At 42.4% G+C, this 20,795-nt stretch overlaps 1 protein-coding gene across 6 annotated transcripts in view; it reads right to left on the reverse strand.

Annotated features, from left to right (window-relative positions):
- Window positions 1-20,795, reverse strand: part of kdm5a (lysine demethylase 5A) — an 80,209-nt gene that overhangs the window by 20,126 nt on the left and 39,288 nt on the right. For 4 of the 6 annotated variants that reach the window (XM_060903091.1, XM_060903090.1, XM_060903088.1 and 1 more), the window contains 9 exons: window positions 20,589-20,783; window positions 15,120-15,301; window positions 14,792-14,916; window positions 14,552-14,702; window positions 4,289-4,406; window positions 1,540-1,895; window positions 1,217-1,355; window positions 923-1,102; window positions 116-838 (listed from right to left, as the gene is read on the reverse strand). In XM_060903091.1, coding sequence (XP_060759074.1) covers window positions 116-838; window positions 923-1,102; window positions 1,217-1,355; window positions 1,540-1,895; window positions 4,289-4,406; window positions 14,552-14,702; window positions 14,792-14,916; window positions 15,120-15,301; window positions 20,589-20,783 — 2,169 coding nt within the window. The remainder of the gene's footprint in view (window positions 1-115; window positions 839-922; window positions 1,103-1,216; window positions 1,356-1,539; window positions 1,896-4,288; window positions 4,407-14,551; window positions 14,703-14,791; window positions 14,917-15,119; window positions 15,302-20,588; window positions 20,784-20,795) is intronic. The other 2 variants (XM_060903089.1, XM_060903087.1) reach the window with 1 other exon arrangement.

Consider the following 20,795-nt stretch of genomic DNA (forward strand, 5'->3'; position numbering starts at 1 on the left):
TACATTTTATAAAATGAGATAAATAGAATTTTGATAATATAAAATTTGCCTTCGGTTCCCCTTTAAATATTAGATAAAACGGTTCTGAAATCAGAGTCCGAGGCCACAGACTTGCCTGTAAGTCTGGATTGGCAGCAGCTTTCTGCAGCTCGGCGTTGATGATCTTCTCGGTCTTTTCACGTGCTGCGAGCTCCACCATGCGCTGGCTGAGGACAGACAGCTTGGCTAGAGCAGAGGAGAGTTCGTCGGTGGCCAGGGCTTGCCGTGCCCGGTCTTGCCAACTCATGGCACGCTCCGTCAAACACTGCAGTGCCTCACCCTCAGGCAGTCGCACAGGAAGCTTCTGCAGGGACACTAATAACGAGAGGATGGTCTCAAGTCGGGGTCGCCTTGAACGCTGGCACAGTGGGCACAGAAACTTAGACTCTTTGCTAGCACTCTGCCAGCTGCTGCCTGTTGTCAGCTTCTTCTGTGAGCTTGCTTTGGGCAAGGGCACACAGGCACCATGGAACCAGTCTTTGCACAGCTCGCACTGAAGCATTACACCTCCAGCAGTCTTGCGGCACAGGCAGAAGCGGACCTCGTCAATGCGCTCGGCCATGCTCATCTTGGCCAGGTTGGCAGCCCGCAGTGAGTGCATGGCTTCTGCCTCCTGCTGCTCCTGAGCCTTAAAGGCAGCCACCACAGCAGACGGTGAGCGCTCCTCGTCTGCCGCCTCATCAAGGTCACTCAGGCTCTCGGGCTCTGCACCACGCTCTTTCTCCAGCAGCTCTTTTGCTCGCCTGCGCTTGCTTCTGCTGCTGCCGTACACACCAATGTCGGTCCGGGGACTCAGAACCTGAGAGACAAACCCTCAAAATGAGACATGATAACTTAAATATTATATTTCTCTGGCTTTAACGAATGCTGTCTTGTCTCTCACCTGTAGCAGTGTGTAGGTGGAGTTTTTCTTAAGAAAGGTGCGTGCGGTCCTCTCTCTCCAAGCTCGTGCTGAAGCTACCTGGGACTCCACCTGTGGCAGGGCGTCCAGACGTACAGGAATGGAGCGGCCCCTTGCTAACAAAGACTCCAGCTGATCCAGGTACGCATAATTGGTGCCGTTCTGCCCCAAGAATAAAACACAGCTCATCAGTTGGACACGAATCAATAAAAAGTTCTTTTCTAGCCACGAAGTAGCAAAACTTAGAGTCTAGTGTACTTAGATGTGCTAGTGTACCTGGATGGCCTCTACTCTTGCTGTCCACTCTTTGGCTTTGTGGAGAGCTTCCCGGAGAGCCAGAACATTAGGCAGATAGGCAGGGATGTTCTTGGCCTCAACAACGATGCTTTCAAGGGTGATCATACTGTGGCGAGGCCTAAAAGTAACATTAGCACACTTAATTTCCGCAAAAGTTTTCTCCTGGCAAAAAACTAGACACGCTTAGAAAATATGCTAAGTTCGGAAAGGTGCTAAAGTACGCAGCGGACTTTTAAGATTTAAAAAAAAAAAAAAAAAAAAAAAAAAACCACACGAGTGTTTAGGTCGGTTTTGTTCATTACCTGGCATGCAGACATGCCCGTGCCTTGTCCTCCCAGCGCTCGGAGACAGTGAGGATTTCCTGCAGTTCTGCCATAGCTTTCTCCACGGCGTGGTGTGGGGCCAGACCCACACCAGAGTCAATGAGGCGCTTCATGAGCTCGAGTGTGACGCGCTGTGGCTCGTGCAGGGTCAGACGCACCTCATCCAACCAGCGCGCCTGCTGCAGCTCTTGCTTCAATCGTGCCAGCTCTGGTAGCTCCACGTCAAGCCCTGAGCCCAGCTCTACCAGAACCTGCAGTTTAGCAGAGTCTGGGGTCTCGTCTGCCAGGGCTAGCTGAGCGCGCTCGTGGAAATCCTCCACGTTCTCCAGCAGCTCCTGAGAGAATAAAGGAGGACATGGTGAAGGATAAGAGACAGAGAAGCTGAATCATGACTGAAAAAAAAAATAATAATAATTGTATAATAAAACCTGAAGTTGATTCTATGTTTAAAAAAAAATGTTCAAGTGCAGTCCCTACACTGCTGCTTATTTTGCTGCTTTTTAATTCGAGAACCCTTCAGACTTAAGGAGTGTTTACTGTTGTGCTTGAGATGAAGTTTTCAATTTCAGAAACTATTTTTAGCTTTCATATCATTCAAGATTAAACATTAAGAAAATTATGATTCACAAGACTGCCTTACAACAGATCTCACTTGGCCTTTCTTTTTTTTTTTTTTTTAAATTATGCTGCTTCTGTTTACATTTCTCTGGCCCAGGACTTAGCTCCACCCCTTACCTGGAATAGCCCTGCTCCGTTTCCTGAAAAAGCACACGTTATATTTACCAGGCATATGTGGTTTCAGAATGCATGGCTCATCATGTCTTCATCGTACTTGCAAAACACTTTGAAGTCATCTGAAGGCTCTAAAAATGACAAACTGCTCCATTAAGCCATGCTTGAAGACGAACAAGCGTTTCCTAAGGAAGTACGCGGCTCAGGGTTTTGATTCCGACATGGTGACTGAAGCAAATCTATTTAAAGTGCATATCACGGGTAAATTTAGGAGCAAGATCAATGTAATTCTCCTATTTTATATTAAACTTTGGTCAAATATCTGTCACATTTTGTGCAATTTTTTTTTACCTTGTGCAATACCAGAAAAATTCAGTTGAAATCAAGCCATTTGAGGCGAATTGGTCCGCCTCTGAAAAAACTTGGCATTTGGATTTCCAGCAAACACTGATTTTCGTGACGTCACGTGCGGGACGCCTCCCTCTGAATCCTACGCCAGTGCTGGTTTGTTTATGAGAAAACGACCTGGTGGTTTTCTGCAAATTTCTTCAACGTTATCGCGTAATTATTAAAATGGTTAACAGATGTATCGTAGGAGGGTGTAGCAACACCAATCATGATGGGATTAGTACTCATCGTTTCCCAAAAGACCGGACAATGAGAGAGAAATGGGAGCGCTTGGTCTACACAGACTGTGCACTGAAACCGTGCAAAGCTTGCGCAGCCTGCTGGCGCTTCCGCAGGTGACGTCACGAATCTGGCTCCAGACTCCCTCGGGATTTTTCCAGACGCGTTTTGTTATTTTATTTTTTTCTGCTGTAGACAGATGGCCTTGTGCAAAATTACCCTTCTGGATGAGTGTGTAAAGGGACATACTTTCATATTTAAAAAAAAAAAAAAAAAAAAGGATATGCACTTTAAGTAAATCTTAAAGATTCTCTGACCTGGGTCCATAATAGACACCATCTCTACACTCACCATTTTTTACCAGCTCCCTTTCAACATGGCTTTACCAAGAATACAAGGAGGGCATGCATATTTTATTTATTTTTATAGTGCATCAGTTGCCCCCTAAAAATGAAAAGTTCCTCCAATCATGATGCATTTTTGTTTTTATGTTCCTTTTGGTCAGAAAACACACTGGGTGAAATATTTTGACAAAATTCAAGAGTTTAATGGTGGCACCAGGAGCTCAAAGTTATGGAAAAAGCTGCTATTTTATGACTTTTATGACAAAATTTCGATCACTTTTCATGAAACATTATGGCACCTTATAGAGTATACCAAATATCTTAGATACACATTTTTAGTACATATTCTAAATATATTATCAAGCACAGTTTGAGTTTTAGCTGTTCATTGAATCATTGTTCAACTACTTTTAAACAATACAAATGTATTATGAAATCACATTAATTCTTCTCAATCCCTTGCAAAGGTTCTTAACATGATCTCTGGCTCACAAGAAATCAATAAATGGAGTCCAACATTGTGACTCAAACCTCACGCGAAAACATAAAATAAGCGGTTTTTGGCAAAAAAAAAAATGAACCTCATGGTGCCACCATTAGACTTTTGAATATGGTCAAAAAATTTTACAGGATGTCTTTATTGGTGAAAAGGAACACCCAAACAAAATGCATCAGATTTTATGAAAGTGAGGGCAACTGATGCACCCTAATATATCTGTGCAGGTTCAGATATGTATTTATACTTTCTCCTCTCAGAACCCATCATTTGGGAATGTACACTGTAAAACCATTTTAAACAGAACTAACACCTTAACGATTTCTTACCAGACCCTAAAAATAGCTGGACACTCTTCCTTCACAGGCAACAAAACAGCAGCAAAGCTACACACCCAAGAGACAAACTAAAGCAGGAGTCAATGACTTCTCCTGATGTTAAGGTCGCATCAGATTTATGCAGAATCACCAACCAACATACTTTGGTTGTAAGGTGAGAAGAGAGTCTGAGAGTGAGGTTAGTGCCTTACTTTGACCTGCCGCGCCTGGCTGATGATACATGGCAGACGGTACAGCTGCTCCACAAACGCCTTCAGCTCCTCCACCGTCAGCTTGGTGCGTGTACGACTGATCTCTGTGCGCTCCCTTCTTAAACCACAAAAATCAGTTTGTTAATCAATCCATTTCAAGTACATTTTTCATCCAGACAAAAGGTGACAAATGAAAGGAAAAAATCTGTCTCTCTTTGATGCTGGATTTTGCTGGCAGGCTTCGAGTGCACTCGTCCCCAACCTGCACAATACACTGTAATATCAATAAAAAGGTCTTCTAACTGATCACCTTTAGCTTGTGATGAACCTGCCACAGTCTACAAGGGCTCAGTGCATGGTTTAATAAATCTGAGAATAATGCAAATCATATGCTATGACCTGTACGGTCACCAATCAAACCAATCACCTTTGGGAGATGGAGATTTTGGAGCGACGTGTTAGAGAGCATTTACCACCACCACACCAACTGAGAGAATGTGTTTCAGACGAATGGTGTTCATCCCTCCAGCACAGTTCCAGAGACTTAGAATAGAAACTGTGCCGAGATTCGCTGGAGCTGTTCTGATGGCCCAACACTTTACTAACCCATTTTTTCCCCCCTTTATCACCTGTCTGTATATGGGTCCAAGATAGAAAATAAAGGACTATCCACATTCACTGGATATGAGCAATCACACGCTCTGATTGGCTACTCTACTACTAGGCTATCAGCTCATATACCGTGAGTAGAGAAATAAATAAATAAATTTTTTTAAAAAATGGTGGAGGCGGTTTGCCGAACCAACCAATGACCAAAAAAACCCTCTACTCAAAAACAAAATCCCCCAAAATACAAAATGAAAGCATCTTTCTTCATTTTCCATTAGTTATTATTATAGCATTTTTCACAAATTGCGACTGTCATTTCACCAGTTTGTTTACATTCTTCATCTTTAAAAGGGCACATCTTGGGTAAATTTGGGAGCAACATCAATGTAATCTTTTATTTTATATTAAACTTTGGTCAAATATCTGTCACATTTTACATTTTGTGCAATTGTTTTACCTTGCGCAATACCAGAAAAATTCAGTTGAAATCAAGCCATTTGAGGTGAATTGGTCCGCCTCTGAAAAAACTTGGCATTTTGATTTCCCGGCCAACATTGATTTTCGTGACATCACGTGCGGGACGCCTCCCTCTGAATCCTACGTCAGCGCTGGTTTGTTTATGAGAAAACAACCCGGTGGTTTTCTGCAAATTTCTTCAATGTTATCGCGTAATTATTAAAATGGTTAACAGATGTATCGTAGGGCAGCACGATGGTGTAGTGGTTAGCGCTGTCGCCTCACAGCAAGAAGGTCCTGGGTTCGAGCCCCGTGGCCGGCGAGGGCCTTTCTGTGTGGAGTTTGCATGTTCTCCGCGTGTCCGCGTGGGTTTCCTCCGGGTGCTCCGGTTTCCCCCACATTCCAAAGACATGCAGGTTAGGTTAACTGGTGACTCTAAATTGACCGTAGGTGTGAATGTGAGTGTGAATGGTTGTCTGTGTCTATGTGTCAGCCCTGTGATGACCTGGCGACTTGTCCAGGGTGTACCCCGCCTTTCGCCCGTAGTCAGCTGGGATAGGCTCCAGCTTGCCTGCGACCCTGAACAGGATAAAGCGGCTAGAGATAATGAGATGAGATGAGATGTATCGTAGGAGGGTGTAGCAACACCAATCATGATGGGATTAGTACTCATCGTTTTCCAAAAGACCGGATAATGAGGGAGAAATGGGAGCGCTTCGTGCGAGGTACCCGGAAGAACTAGCAACATGCAACAGACCACAGCATCATATGCGGGGCTCACTTCATAAAGCCCGACGACTTTGAGAACTATTTGCAGTGGGAAATGGGCTTGAAGAAGCAACTTGATCTGAAAAAAAGATGCAGTTCTATCTGTTAGAATGCCCAAAGCAACACCGTCTACATTTGTGTCAGCGTCACCAAAGGAGCCAGCCATGTTCGTCTCCCCTGACAGAAGGTGAAGTACCGCATCCACTGAGGCCAGAGAAACTCATTGCGTGGCTCGCAAGCCACATGCGGCTCGTCAAGCTTTAATTGGTGGCTTGCACTCGCATAGTAGCTTATAACAATATGGTAACAGCCAATAAATTTTTTCAAATGTGCTACAATAACATACAGTGAATACTGCACTACAAAAACGCAAACATGTGCATTATACTTAATGCAGTTGTTTGTGTTTTTGTCTCATTATCTCTAGCCGCTTTATCTTTCTACAGGGTCGCAGGCAAGCTGGAGTCTATCCCAGCTGACTACGGGCGAAAGGCGAGGTACACCCTGGACAAGTCGCCAGGTCATCGCAGGGCTGACACATTGTGTTTTTGTAGTATTAAGTATTTTTATTAAGTATTAATTAAGGCTTAATGGTGTTTCCTAAAGGGGGCACTGTTAAACCTGGCCGCAGTGCACGCTAGCTCCGCTAGCCAGCGTGAGATGCAGGCACAATGGATCGGTTTTTAATTAAAAAGGGCAAAAACCAGCAAAAAAACCAAACGAAAATCAGCATGAAGACGCCGGAGAGGGGACGAGCAGGCAAACGTCGGGTGTACCCAGTAAAAAACGAAAAAAGGTACAAAGCATACAAGATAAGCACAGGAAATTGGACAGACGAATTCTTATTTATTCTTCATGGCATGAATCCTCTGTGCCTAATATGCAAACAAACCCGCGCCTGTTTCAAACAAAGCAACTTGGAGCGCCATTTCAAAACCGCGCATCCAAATTTCAATGAAAGTTATCTGCCTGGCAGTGAAATAAGAAAAGATGAAAATAGCACAGCTCACACAGCTCTGTGTAAATGTTTGTAGTTTTCCACGTCAATGAAATAACACGGTTAGAACTATTCTGAGATTTAGAAAGTCATGTAGTATCCACGAAGTATTACACAAACTTTCATGATCTTTGTAGAAAGCCAAAGCAACGTAAAGACTAAATAAAGAATCATTATGGTGTAACATATACAACCCCGATTCCAAAAAAAGTTGGGACAAAGTACAATTTGTAAATAAAAACGGAAGGCAATAATTTACAAATCTCAAAAACTGATATTGTATTCACAATAGAACATAGACAACATATCAAATGTCGAAAGTGAGACATTTTGAAATTTCATGCCAAATATTGGCTCATTTGAAATTTCATGACATCAACACATATCAAAAAAGTTGGGACAGGGGCAATAAGAGTTTGAACATATAATCATCTACAGTGCATAATATCAAAAGATTCAGAGAATCTGGAAGAATCTCTGTGCGTAAGGGTCAAGGCCGGAAAACCATACTGGGTGGCCGTGATCTTCGGGCCCTTAGACAGCACTGCATCACATACAGGCATGCTTCTGTATTGGAAATCACAAAATGGGCTGAGGAATATTTCCAGAGAACATTATTTGTGAACACAATTCACCGTGCCATCCGCCGTTGCCAGCTAAAACTCTATAGTTCAAAGAAGAAGCCATATCTAAACATGATCCAGAAGCGCAGACGACATCTCTGGGCCAAGGCTCATTTAAAATGGACTGTGGCAAAGTGGAAAACTGTTCTGTGGTCAGACGAATCAAAATTTGAAGTTCTTTATGGAAATCAGGGACGCCGTGTCATTCGGACTAAAGAGGAGAAGGACGACCCAAGTTGTTATCAGCGCTCAGTTCAGAAGCCTGCATCTCTGATGGTATGGGGTTGCATTAGTGCATGTGGCATGGGCAGCTTACACATCTGGAAAGACACCATCCATGCTGAAAGGTATATCCAGGTTCTAGAGCAACATATGCTCCCATCCAGACGACGTCTCTTTCAGGGAAGACCTTGCATTTTCCAACATGACAATGCCAAACCACGTACTGCATCAATTACAGCATCATGGCTGCGTAGAAGAAGGGTCCGGGTACTGAACTGGCCAGCCTGCAGTCCAGATCTTTCACCCATAGAAAACATTTGGCGCATCATAAAACGGAAGATACGACAAAAAAGACCTAAGACAGTTGAGCAACTAGAATCCTACATTAGACAAGAATGGGTTAACATTCCTATCCCTAAACTTGAGCAACTTGTCTCCTCAGTCCCCAGACGTTTACAGACTGTTGTAAAGAGAAAAGGGGATGTCTCACAGTGGTAAACATGGCCTTGTCCCAACTTTGAGATGTGTTGTCATGAAATTTAAAAATCACCTAATTTTTCTCTTTAAATGATACATTTTCTCAGTTTAAACATTTGATATGTCATCCATGTTCTATTCTGAATAAAATATGGAATTTTGAAACTTCCACATCATTGCATTCCGTTTTTATTCACAATTTGTACTTTGTCCCAACTTTTTTGGAATCGGGGTTGTAGTATAAGACTGCTTTTTGGCTTCAGCAGAAATACTGTTCACAGACTTCGACAACAAGGACGCGATCCTTAAACAAATAAAAGGATTACAGTTGTCTGATTCAACAAAATTCCCAATTTCATCAGCTTCCACTGAATCATCCATCAGGAGGCACTGGTATCAAAGCTCCGAAACAATGAATTCAAAAATGTGATGTAAAGGGTTGTGCATGTGGTCAATTACATTGTTTCAAGAGCACTAAATCACAGACAGTTCAGACAGTTAATTCAAGACTATGACACAGAGTACAGCGATTTAGTGTTACACATGCCCCTTTTCCACCAAAGCAGTTCCAGGGCTGGTTCGGGGCCAGTGCTTAGTTTGGAACCAGGTTTTCTGTTTCCACTGAACAAAGAACTGGCTCTGGGCCAGAAAAACCGGTTCCAGGCTAGCACCAACTCTTTGCTGGGCCAGAGGAAAGAACCGCTTACGTCAGCCGGCGGCGGAGTTGTTAAGACCAACAATAGCAAGACCGCGAAAGATGGCCATTTTTAAGCGACGAGAAGCAGCAGCCGTACAAATGCGAAGTCTCATCTCATCATCTCTAGCCGCTTTATCCTGTTCTACAGGGTCGCAGGCAAGCTGGAGCCTATCCCAGCTGACTACGGGCGAAAGGTGGGGTACACCCTGGACAAGTCGCCAGGTCATCACAGGGCTGACACATAGACACAGACAACCATTCACACTCACATTCACACCTACGATCAATTTAGAGTCACCAGTTAACCTAACCTGCATGTCTTTGGACTGTGGGGGAAACCGGAGCACCCGGAGGAAACCCACGCGGACACGGGGAGAACATGCAAACTCCACACAGAAAGGCCCTCACCAGCCCCGGGGCTCGAACCCGGAACCTTCTTGCTGTGAGGCGACAGCGCTAACCACTACACCACCGTGCCGCCCAAACGCGAAGTCATCCATTATTATTATTATTATTATTATTGCTGTTGCTTCTTCTGTGTTGTTTTTGCTTCGATACTCGCGCCAAGGTTTATGCAAACGTAGCGACGTGACTGACGTATACAGCGACATAATGATGTGGCTTCCCTTAGCACCGCGAGCTACGGAAAAGCAAACTGGTTCTCAGCTGGCTCGCAAGTTGAACGAGTTGTGAACCAGCACTGGCCCCGAACCAGCCCTGGAACTGATTTGGTGGAAAAGGGGTAACAGTGAAGTGAGATGGTTGTCCCGTGGAAAGGTGCTGGAGCGGTTCCTGAGCCTCCTTCCTGAAATCAACACTTTCTTGGACAGCAAGGGGAAACACCAGCCAGAGTTGAAAGACCTACACTGGATCATCCAGCTGGCCCTCCTAACTGACATTACCGGTCACCTGAACGCTCTCAACTTGCAGCTCCAAGGGAGAGACAAGCTTCCAAGTGACATGCTGAGGGCAGTCAGAGCATTCCAAAACAAAATAACTGCTCAGTGGATACCTGACAGCACTGTTCCCTCTAAGCTGCACGCCTGCGCAATCGCGCAGTGCTCCCACGCTCTCCGCGCAGAGCAACCCTATGCCCGCGCAGAGAATTCTGAATGGGTTAGCTTGTTAGCTTTACCTGCTTTCCTGGCACTCCTAATTTTTTTTTTTAGAGTCAATATTAAAAAACTGATGGCCAGACACAATTATAGACAATAATACACAATACAAATATTTTTCATTATTTTGTGTGTTATTACTATTAGTAAAATAAAAGGTTTATGTGACATTGTAGCTTACGTATGGCACGTCCACCGGAACTGTTACGTGCCATCATGTTATGATTCTGTTGCTCGTGCTTGCCGTTTGAGTTTGGAGTGTGAAGCTGAGGTAAATGCAGCAATGGCGAAACGACCGGGTACGTCCATGCATCAAGCGAGAATAAAAAAGAAATGTGAAGCTTTTAAACTGGAATGGCTGTCGGAGTATGTGCGCACGGACAGACAGGATATAAAACTTGGGGACATTTTTTCGTTTTCGAGTGAGAAAGGGCTGCTCTGCAAGACGTGCTGCGAAGCCAAAGTAACAAGCGAGTTTTCGGAGGGAAAAGTATGGACTGAATGGAAGTTGGACTATCTCAAGCGCCACATTCAGCAGAAAAGTCATTTGAATGCTGTTGGGATTGTACGGAGGCTACGGATGGGAATGGGAATTGGTGCACTACTGCAGGAGAGCGCGAAAGATCGAGAGAGGAGGAATGAACAGTCACTGAAGAAGTCCGACCGTGAGCAAGTCAAAATTCTTAACGTCGGAATTATCCTTTACTACTAGTTTAAATTGTTTCTGTATTAATCACGATGGCTTTGTATAAAAGCATGTTAAATACTTTAGATGAAAAAAAAAAAAAAATCTCTCAATGCTCCCTAGTTTGCCACCTTTAACTTGTTGAATGTTGCCCCCTAGTGGACAAAAGACATACTGTTCTGATTTTTTTCTAGGCAAAAACAAGTTCTGGATACTAAGCCCAATGTACTTAAGTTATGGACTTTTATGGTCCTTATCTGTCATTCATGGACATAACAGGGAAAAATTGCACCCCCTGACAAAAATGTCATTGGTTATGCGTATAGTCCAATTTGAGGCAATGCTCACACTCACAGCATCCCAAATTATTTCCATTGGTGCTGCAGGGAGTCAGGGACACTTTATAGGAAGGTATTATTGCTATTGGAGTGATATTTGCCTCAACACACAAAAATGATGGGTAATGGGTTTGCTGTATGGTACTGTACAGATACGGTATGGTAAGATTATTATACAGTTGGCCCGCGTGTATGTCTGAAGTTGCTCACAATGGTACAAGGCAGGTGCTCAGGGACTTGGCACATATGCTCAGGCACATGAAAAATTAGAGGGAACATTGCCTGACAGAGAACTCATTCACTTCCCAAAACTCAGAGCAACAACCTCAAGTGACCCATCTCTGCAGCAGCACTTCAGCTACAGAGGATTTGTTGAAGTTTTGGAGGAACTGAAGGGCGAGTTTGAGTCCAGATTCAGTGATGTGACTGAACATAAGGAGATTTTCAATTTCATTGAAAACCCCTTCCATGTGGATGTATCCTCTCACTCCAACCATCACACAGCTCTGCCCTGGTAATCGTGCCACTCTGGAGAGTGAAATAATAGAGCTACAAACAAATACCATTCTCCAAGTTGAACTCAGAGCAGGTGTGGGCCACTTCTGGAGTTTGGTCTCTGAAGCAGACTTTCTCAGTTTGAAACCACTTGCACAGAAAGTGATGTCTTTCTTCATGAGCACATACACCTGTGAGTCAACATTTTCAACCATGAACACGATCAAGAGGAAACAGAGAAACCGACTGACCCATGCTCATCTTGAATGCCTCACTGTGGTTGCAACAATAAACTACAAATACAACATGAAGAAAGTCAAGGACATGCATGCCAGCTTCCGCTCATCCCAGTATTAAGGTAAATATGGTCTTAATTGAAAATGTATTGGCTGTGTTGTTTCTTTTTTTGTGGGATGTCCAATTTATATACGTAGAAATGCACATTTGCAAAAAGGGGACTTGGTATGTTGTCGTAAAAGTGGCTCTTCCCTTGATTTTGCTCTGCCAATGTGGCTCTTGTGGAAAAAAAAAAAAAAAGTGAGCATCACTGACTGAGGCCCTCGAAGCCGAGGACCAAGCAGAGCCGAGAAAAAGACCAAGAAAATTGGCAATTCACAAGTTGACTGTTGCCAGGGTAAGAAATAAGAGAGACTATACTCTAAAATAGGTGTTCCTGTGTTTGTGTGGTACACGGATAAAGTTATTTATTGACACACACAAAAGTAAACATGAAAGCACTGGGCGATAATACACTTACATCACATGTATGAAGGGATATGCGTGTCAGGGCTTGAGATCTTGGGACCTGTCAAACGCATTAAATGTAAACCCTGCTTAGCCGATTTCATGCGTGTAGCTTATGAAATCTCTCTCTTACAGTAGCCAGTACTCTTCTAAATGAAGAAATATATAAATACATAATAGTAATTTTGAATTACTATTGAATACTTGAATCATCATCAAATCCAAACAGATGAAGCCCCAATTCTGACATCTCATTATATTCTTCATTCAAAAGGTGAAGTAACATTGCGCTCAGGCGACAATTCCATATTTCAAGTCAAAATCGCTAGCTGCTAAACTTGATCTACACAGACTGTGCACTGAATCCATGCAGGGTCTCTCAGCCTGCTGGCGGATCTGCACGTGATGTCAGGAATCTGGACCAATCTGGCTCCAGACGCCCTTGGGATTTTTCCAGATGCATTTTGTTATTTTATTTTTTTCTGCTGTAGACAGATGGCCTTGTGAAAAATTACCCTTCTGGATGAGTGTGTAAAGGGACATACTTTCAGGGGGGGGAAAAAAAAAAAAAAAAAACTACTACATTGGTCCAGGATATGCCCTTTAAACATTAAAATATGTTGAACTTCTTTTAAGCTGGTTCGAAAGCTCAAAGAAAACTAAAATCAGAGTACTTTACTGTGCACGTATGCAAGTTGTCACATTTGCTAAGCGGAAATGATTTTGTCGGACCTTTTGTATAAAAGTTTTCATTTGTTGAATTTGCAAAAAATAAAAATGCTCCGTTTCTCAAAATCCAGTGAATGTGGATAGAATAAAACAGTTATTCCACTCAATCTCGTTGTACATGGCTTATAGCCAACTCAGCGTTACGCGCCTCGTCGGCTGTCAGCTCATGTACGACTCGATTTTGTGGAATAACTTTTTTTTTTCACAGTCCAAATCCTGCGCTCTGATTGGCTGGCGAGCGGGTCCGTATCTTATGGTACAGACCCCAGATACGGACCTCTGGCAACTCGCTCGTTCACAACAACAAACATGGTAGCATTTTTTGTCAACATTTATCTTTTTTTTTTTAATAAGATTTATTTATAAGATTATCAAAAATCTTATAAATTTTTGCCAGCATTTCTCAGGAGAATAGCATTAATTTTACAGCATGGATAGCGATAATGACAGTCTTCACAGTGAAAGCCGAGTTTTACTACCCTGAGGAAGAAAAAAAAAAAAAAAAAAAAAAAAAAAAAAAACACATTTCAGGAGAAAGCTAAAAACCTCTAACTTGCTAACGCCGAGCAAAAACATGGCTGAATCCTGAGTGAGTCCTATTTGTATAAATAGGGGACTACATAGGCGGCAAAATGTAGTTTTTTTCCTGCCATGGAAGTGCACTTGTATACAGAGGAGGAAGCCATTTGCATTACAGCCGTGAATGAGGATTTAAAATGGCGGCTCGGCTCGGTTTTCCCTTTCGGGCGCTCTCGTTTTCTGTTAGAATTTGGTAAAGAAAAAAATAAATATAATTATTTACCAGCTTAAGGTCGGTCCGTATGGTGAAATACCGTGACCTCGGCCCAGAGGGCCTCGCTCAGCACTTTCAAGACCTCGGTCATGGTATTTCACGATACGGACCTCCCAGCTGGCAAATAACACACACACATTACATACATACATACAAAATATATATATATATATATATATATATATATATATATATATATATATAGTATTTTATATATATATAGTATTTTATATATATGTCATACTTATTAATTTTAATATTAAAAAATTAAAATCATTCAAGAAAATTAAATTTAAATAAATGAATGAATAAAAGAATGAAAAAATGTAATGAATAAATACAAAAACAGTTTGAAGTTTGGAAAATAATTTTTAAAAAACCCACAATAATTAGGAACTATACCCTATAAATAACACTATAATTAAGACTAATATAAATAACACTACTTATTACGACCCTCCCTGTGCCTCCTATGAATTCCTAATTCATAACCGGATAAGTGTGTGTTAATTTACTTGTGTCTCTGTTTGTGGTTGAGCAGAAGCTGGGCTACAGAAGAGCAGGTCTCTGCCTCCTTCACCATCTCTCTCAGCTTGCGGAACAGATTGTTCTCTGGATACTTCCTGTCCTCTGCGTCCTCCAGCAACACCTTCAGCTCAATCAGATCTGAGAACAGAGACGAAAGAGCTCTGTGGGGGCGTGTTACGTTGTCAATGCGTGCATGTGTAGTATATGTAAATGTGTGCAATAATTACCTTTCTTGTTTTTCTGATCAGCTGACAGTGCCTCACTGACCCTTTTGGCCCAGGTGTCGTAGGACTGGGCACGGGACTTTACACCATACAGCATGGCAGGGAACTCCTCCACATCATACCGGTACCTATAAACACACACAGTTACAGAACATGTGAGCGTTACACAGACATGAATTAAGATCCATTCATTATCTAGTGTGGACAGGATACACCAGTTTCACATAGCTGCATGACACCAGCTATTTAGGTCTATAATACGTGTACAACAAAACACACACGCAAAGATCGGAGTTGCAGATTCTTATTTATGTGATGTGTGTGCACTGACCTGAGGCACTTGTTTGCAAGAGGACAACTGCAGAGCTCTGCAGCATGGTGTAGGCAGACAAGGCGCTCTGGACTGCACGAGCACGTCAGAGCAGACAAGAAGCAGGTAGTTTTACATTTGTAACACTGACGCTCATCATCTGGAACCAGCTCAAACACTTCCTGTTCTGAGGACTGCAACCCCTGCAGGCAGAGAATGGAAGATACAATACACTTTACCAAACTAAATCATTTAACAGATTTACACAAAGTGGTTAGCGCTGTCGCCTCACAGCAAGAAGGTCCGGGTTCGAGCCCCGTGGCCGGCGAGGGCCTTTCTGTGCGGAGTTTGCATGTTCTCCCCGTGTCCGCGTGGGTTTCCTCCGGGTGCTCCGGTTTCCCCCACAGTCCAAAGACATGCAGGTTAGGTTAACTGGTGACTCTAAATTAACCGTAGGTGTGAATGTGAGTGTGAATGGTTGTCTATGTGTCAGCCCTGTGATGACCTGGCGACTTGTCCAGGGTGTACCCCGCCTTTCGCCCGTAGTCAGCTGGGATAGGCTCCAGCTTGCCTGCGACCCTGTAGAAGGATAAAGCGGCTAGAGATGATGATGATGAGATTTACACAACTCAGGAATGTCTCCTGGAAACATTTCTATACATCTGCAGATTCCAAGGTCATCAGTTCAAACAATTTTATGTAAGTACATGTTGCTGGGAGGTGTAACCACTTTGCCAAGCCACGTCACTGGAAGAAGAATCAAATGGTCACCCTCAGCTGAGAGGAAACTGGTTTGGATAGTCAGGAACAAAAGGAACCACCAAGGCACAGGCTTACCATGAGCTGGAAGCTGCTAGAACACTGTCTACAGTCAAGCAAGTTTTACACTGCCATGGACTGAGAGGCTGCTACCCAAGAAAGAAGCCCCTGCTCCAAAATCTACACATTCAAGCTCGACTAAAGTTTGCAGCTGACCACATGGACAAAGAAAAAGCCTTCTGGAGGAAATTTCATGGTCAGATGAGACAAAGATTGGAGTTGTTTGGCCACAATGACCAAAGGTGGAACACTGTACCAAGTCTTAAGCACGGTGGTGGTAGCATCATGCTCTGGAGCTGTGGATGAAATAATGAAGAATGAGGACTACCTCAGAATTCTTCAGGATAACCTCAAACCATCAGAATCTTGGACACAATTAGGACTTCCAACAGGACACTGACCCCAAATACACATCAAAAGTTGGTTGTGGAATGGAGAAAACAGGTCAATGTTAAGCTTAAAACAAGTCCTGACATCAACTCTATCGAAAATATGTGGACTGTGCTTAAAAGTCAGTTCTGTGCCAGGAAACACACTAATTTAATGGAACTCTACCAATTCTGCCAAGAAGAGTGGTTAAATGTCCAACCAGAATTTGCCAGAAGCTTGTTGATGGCAACCAAAAAAAAAGTGCCTGGCCAAGATGAAACCTGTTAAGGGAAATTTAACCAAAAATATTAGGTGTGCTGTACGTAAATTTTCATACCCTCGCTCCGAAGGGGGGGTACTGGTTTACCTCGGTCCTTCCGTCTGAACCACCCTTTTTCACAGCAACCACAAATCATAACCACTTTGTACCAAACATCAGCTTGGGGTTCTATACAGTTTTCAGGTCTGTCATGCATCAACTTCCTGTTTACCAACTTAATGCATTTATGAAACATATAAGGTGGATTTACAAAATTTTCCTAACACTCTTCTCAGCAACTACAAATCACAACTGCTTGATTCATAATAAGGTGTCCTATTCCTTCGATTGCTTGCATTCTGATACAAGTGAGAGTGGTGTGTGTGTGTAATATACACACACTATATATATATATATATATATATATATATATATATATATATATATATATATATATATATATATATCACATACACGTGTGTATGTATGTATGTTTTATATATATATATATATATATATATATATATATATATATATATATATATATATATATATATGTATGTGTCTGTGTGTGTGTGTGTGTGTGTATATAAAATGTGTGTATATATATAAAAATATACACACACGTTCAAAAGTTTGGGGTCACCCAGACAATTTTGTGTTTTCCATGAAAAGTCACACTTTTATTTACCACCATAAGTTGTAAAATGAATAGAAAATATAGTCAAGACATTTTTCTGGCCATTTTGAGCATTTAATCGACCCCACAAATGTGATGCTCCAGAAACTCAATCTGCTCAAAGGAAGGTCAGTTTTATAGCTTCTCTAAAGAGCTAAACTGTTTTCAGCTGTGCTAACATGATTGTACAAGGGTTTTCTAATCATCCATTAGCCTTCTGAGGCAATGAGCAAACACATTGTACCATTAGAACACTGGAGTGAGAGTTGCTGGAAATGGGCCTCTATACACCTATGGAGATATTGCACCAGACATTTGCAGCTAGAATAGTCATTTAGCACATTAGCAATGTATAGAGTGCATTTCTGATTAGTTTAAAGTGATCTTCATTGAAAAGAACAGTGCTTTTCTTTCAAAAATAAGGACATTTCAAAGTGACCCCAAACTTTTGAACGGTAGTGTGTGTGTGTGTGTGTGTGTGTGTGTGTGTGTGTGTGTGTGTGTGTGTGAGAGAGAGAGAGAGAGAAGTTCACAGTTCATCTTGTTCACTAGGGTTGGGCGGTATCCAAATTTTGATACCTTTAAACCGTCTCTGTGTTTTCCCGGGGTATACGGTATTACCGAGAAAAAAATATTTTGTTTCGGCCTACTGTGTAACGTGCGCCTATGCCTCAAATGTACTATTTAAAAGCAGCATAGCGAATTGTGTGCATTGTGGTATGGATTAAGCAGCAAAGCGAATTTTGTGCATTGATGAATGGATTAAGAGATATTTCAAAGCATCACGCAACTCTTCCTTCATCTTGAAAATAGCATTCAACTGTAGTTTACACATGTCTGCGTTGAAACGCCATTTGCAGCACTATTTCACCTACTCCATCAAAAAAAAAGTACACGATGAGCAGGATCATACCCTTTCAAGCATGGGAAATTAAAAAAAAAAAAAAAAAAAATCAACCAACACCCAAGTCCGTTTAGACTGCGCGATAAACCATATTCTTCAGCGCAAATGAGGCGAACCTAATTCAAATGCGTGATAGCTGCACAAGGCAAAATCATATGGGCCCACGTCATGCCATGGCGGGGAAATTAATAATCAAATGGCCTTACCTTGCTTAAAACGTTGTCTTGATCACATAACTCCTTACAATTATTCCACTTAAATCCATACGGTTTAACACACCCAACAAAGATAGCAAGCGCATTGCTAATTCCCACCAGAAACCGAACAGTTTACGCTACGATGTTTTCTTCCGTTTCTTCAGTAGATGACATTTCAAACGTTTATTACCCACATCCCAAATGTCATACGTTATATTATTTTACCTTGTTGTTACTCATGTAACCTACTCAAAACACAACTCATTGGAGAGATCTCGTGGAAGTGGAGTACCCCAGGCTATGGTGTGCCTTAGGGGACATATTAGATTTTTCGTTTGGTTTGAAACCAAAATACTGCCACACTGCCGATGTTGTATTTTTTTTTTGCCACTAACTCGTTATCTTGACTTGCCATCTTTCAACCGCGGTCTCAGGCTCTCTTTTTTTTTTTTTATATAGGACAGTATAGAGAGACAGGAAATGAGCGGGGGAGAGAGAGACGGGATCGGGAAATAACCTCAGGTCGGAATCGAACCCGGGTCCCTGGATTTATGGTACGGTGCCTTAGCCATCTGAGCCATGACACCCCCGGTCTCAGTCTCTTGCGAAGCTTTCTGTCAGACTCCAAATGTCACGCAGGGTTGCCATGGTAACGACATAAACAACCCTGCACGCGATGAGAACTTCTTTAGGAAATTGATAGAATTAGTGAAAATACGATCACACAGTTATTCGGGATGATCTTCAATTTATTATTTTATATTATGACCTCATGTACTCCATATTTATTTAGCTATTATATATTTTTTTAAAATGACGGTAATGAGACCGATACCGTTGGTACTTTTGGATACCTCGGGATACCTTCTTACCGTAATACCGCCCAACCCTATTGTTCACCCTGTGGTGATTTCAGAAAACCCAAAATAAATGAAAACTTGTGAACCAAATTCCTTTTTTCCCCCTATTAAAAAAAGATACATGTTGTACAATATCATTCTTCCCAAGAAGATATTCCTTTACTGATCCCCATGAAGGGAAATTCAGGTGCTGCAGCAACTCAAATACAGAGTAAAATATAGATAAATATAGGTCAAGTTAAAAATTATTGAAAGTGAAATGTTGCCAGCCATGACAAAATTCAGATCCAGATGTATGTAAACTTCTGGTCATAAGGGTATGGAAAATGTTTCTAGTGTTTTTATCTTATTAACTTAGAGAGAGAAAAATTAAGAGGCTGGCGAGAAAACAACTGTTTAAAGCTGTTAAAAGTGTAAGTGATAAAAGGAACCAACTTGTTTTTCAGATGTTCCACAACACTAAACAGAACTATCAAGTCCCTTCCCACACCATGTGGTGCACAGGGCGGCGCCGATCTCCGTTTCCGTAGCCCTCGGCCTTGCATCTATTACATAGCTAGGGTTACTGTGGGAGGCTAGTCCTCTGGTAACTGCGAGAGTTTGACTCCCCACTTGCATCTGTATTGCGGTGTGCCTTGCCAGACGGCGGCAGCAGGTACCAGTTTTATGATGGTCTTTGGTATGACCCAACTGTGAATAGAACTCGCGATCTCCCGATCGAGAGGCAGACACACTAACCACGAGGCCAACTCGCGGTAAACAGAAGTATAACTTGGTTAAAAATTATGATGTGTTGTTGATTAATAAATTAAAAATGATAATTTGCAAATGACTGCGGTGTAAGAGGAATTTAAAAAATAAAAATAAAAAAAATCAGGCCAGTGTGGATAATTTTTCCTATAACAGCATGCTTTTGCCATGTTTTATTCCTTATGTAAAAATGACATTTATAGCATTCACTAATATTTACTGGGGTAAAAAAAAAAAAAAAACATGGAATTTCAAGGTCCTGTAGTGCTGCAAAACCTAAAGGTGAACTGTCGTGATCTGTGGATTGAAGAGGAGAAAAAAAAAAAAAAAAAGGAGACACTGACCTCTGCAGGTCTGAGCTCAGCCTTTTACGTAAACACCAGGATTCAAACTGACGTTGCAAAATTTGGTCCTTTGCTGGACAGTGCTCTAGACCACTCAGCCACGGAGGATTACATCGCGAACTGAGGTTATGTAACGTGGCGCTTACATAGTCAGTATGCAGTGAAGCCACACCGCGACTGTGGAATCGCTACCTGAGGCTGGCACGCCAATTACATTCTTAAACATGCTCGAACTTGGTTAAACATACACTTACAGACAGGTGCCTCTACAGGCTTTAGCCAAAAAGCAAAGAGGAAGCAGTGTCTCACCATGTCCTGCACAGCCTGTCGGAGTCTGCTCTCCTCCTCGATCACCTCTGCCAGCTCTCGGCACACGACTGCTGCCAGCTCCACATCCAGGCTCTCAGGGTCCGCTGCCATCTTACACAGCAGCTCCTCATGGGAGAACACGCAGTGACGCTGCAGCCGCCGGTAATGCGCCACACACTGACGGCCCATGGGTAGCTACACAGTGCA

The sequence above is a fragment of the Neoarius graeffei genome, chromosome 21, assembly GCF_027579695.1.
Source record: "Neoarius graeffei isolate fNeoGra1 chromosome 21, fNeoGra1.pri, whole genome shotgun sequence".
NCBI classification, from domain to species: Eukaryota; Metazoa; Chordata; class Actinopteri; order Siluriformes; family Ariidae; genus Neoarius; species Neoarius graeffei.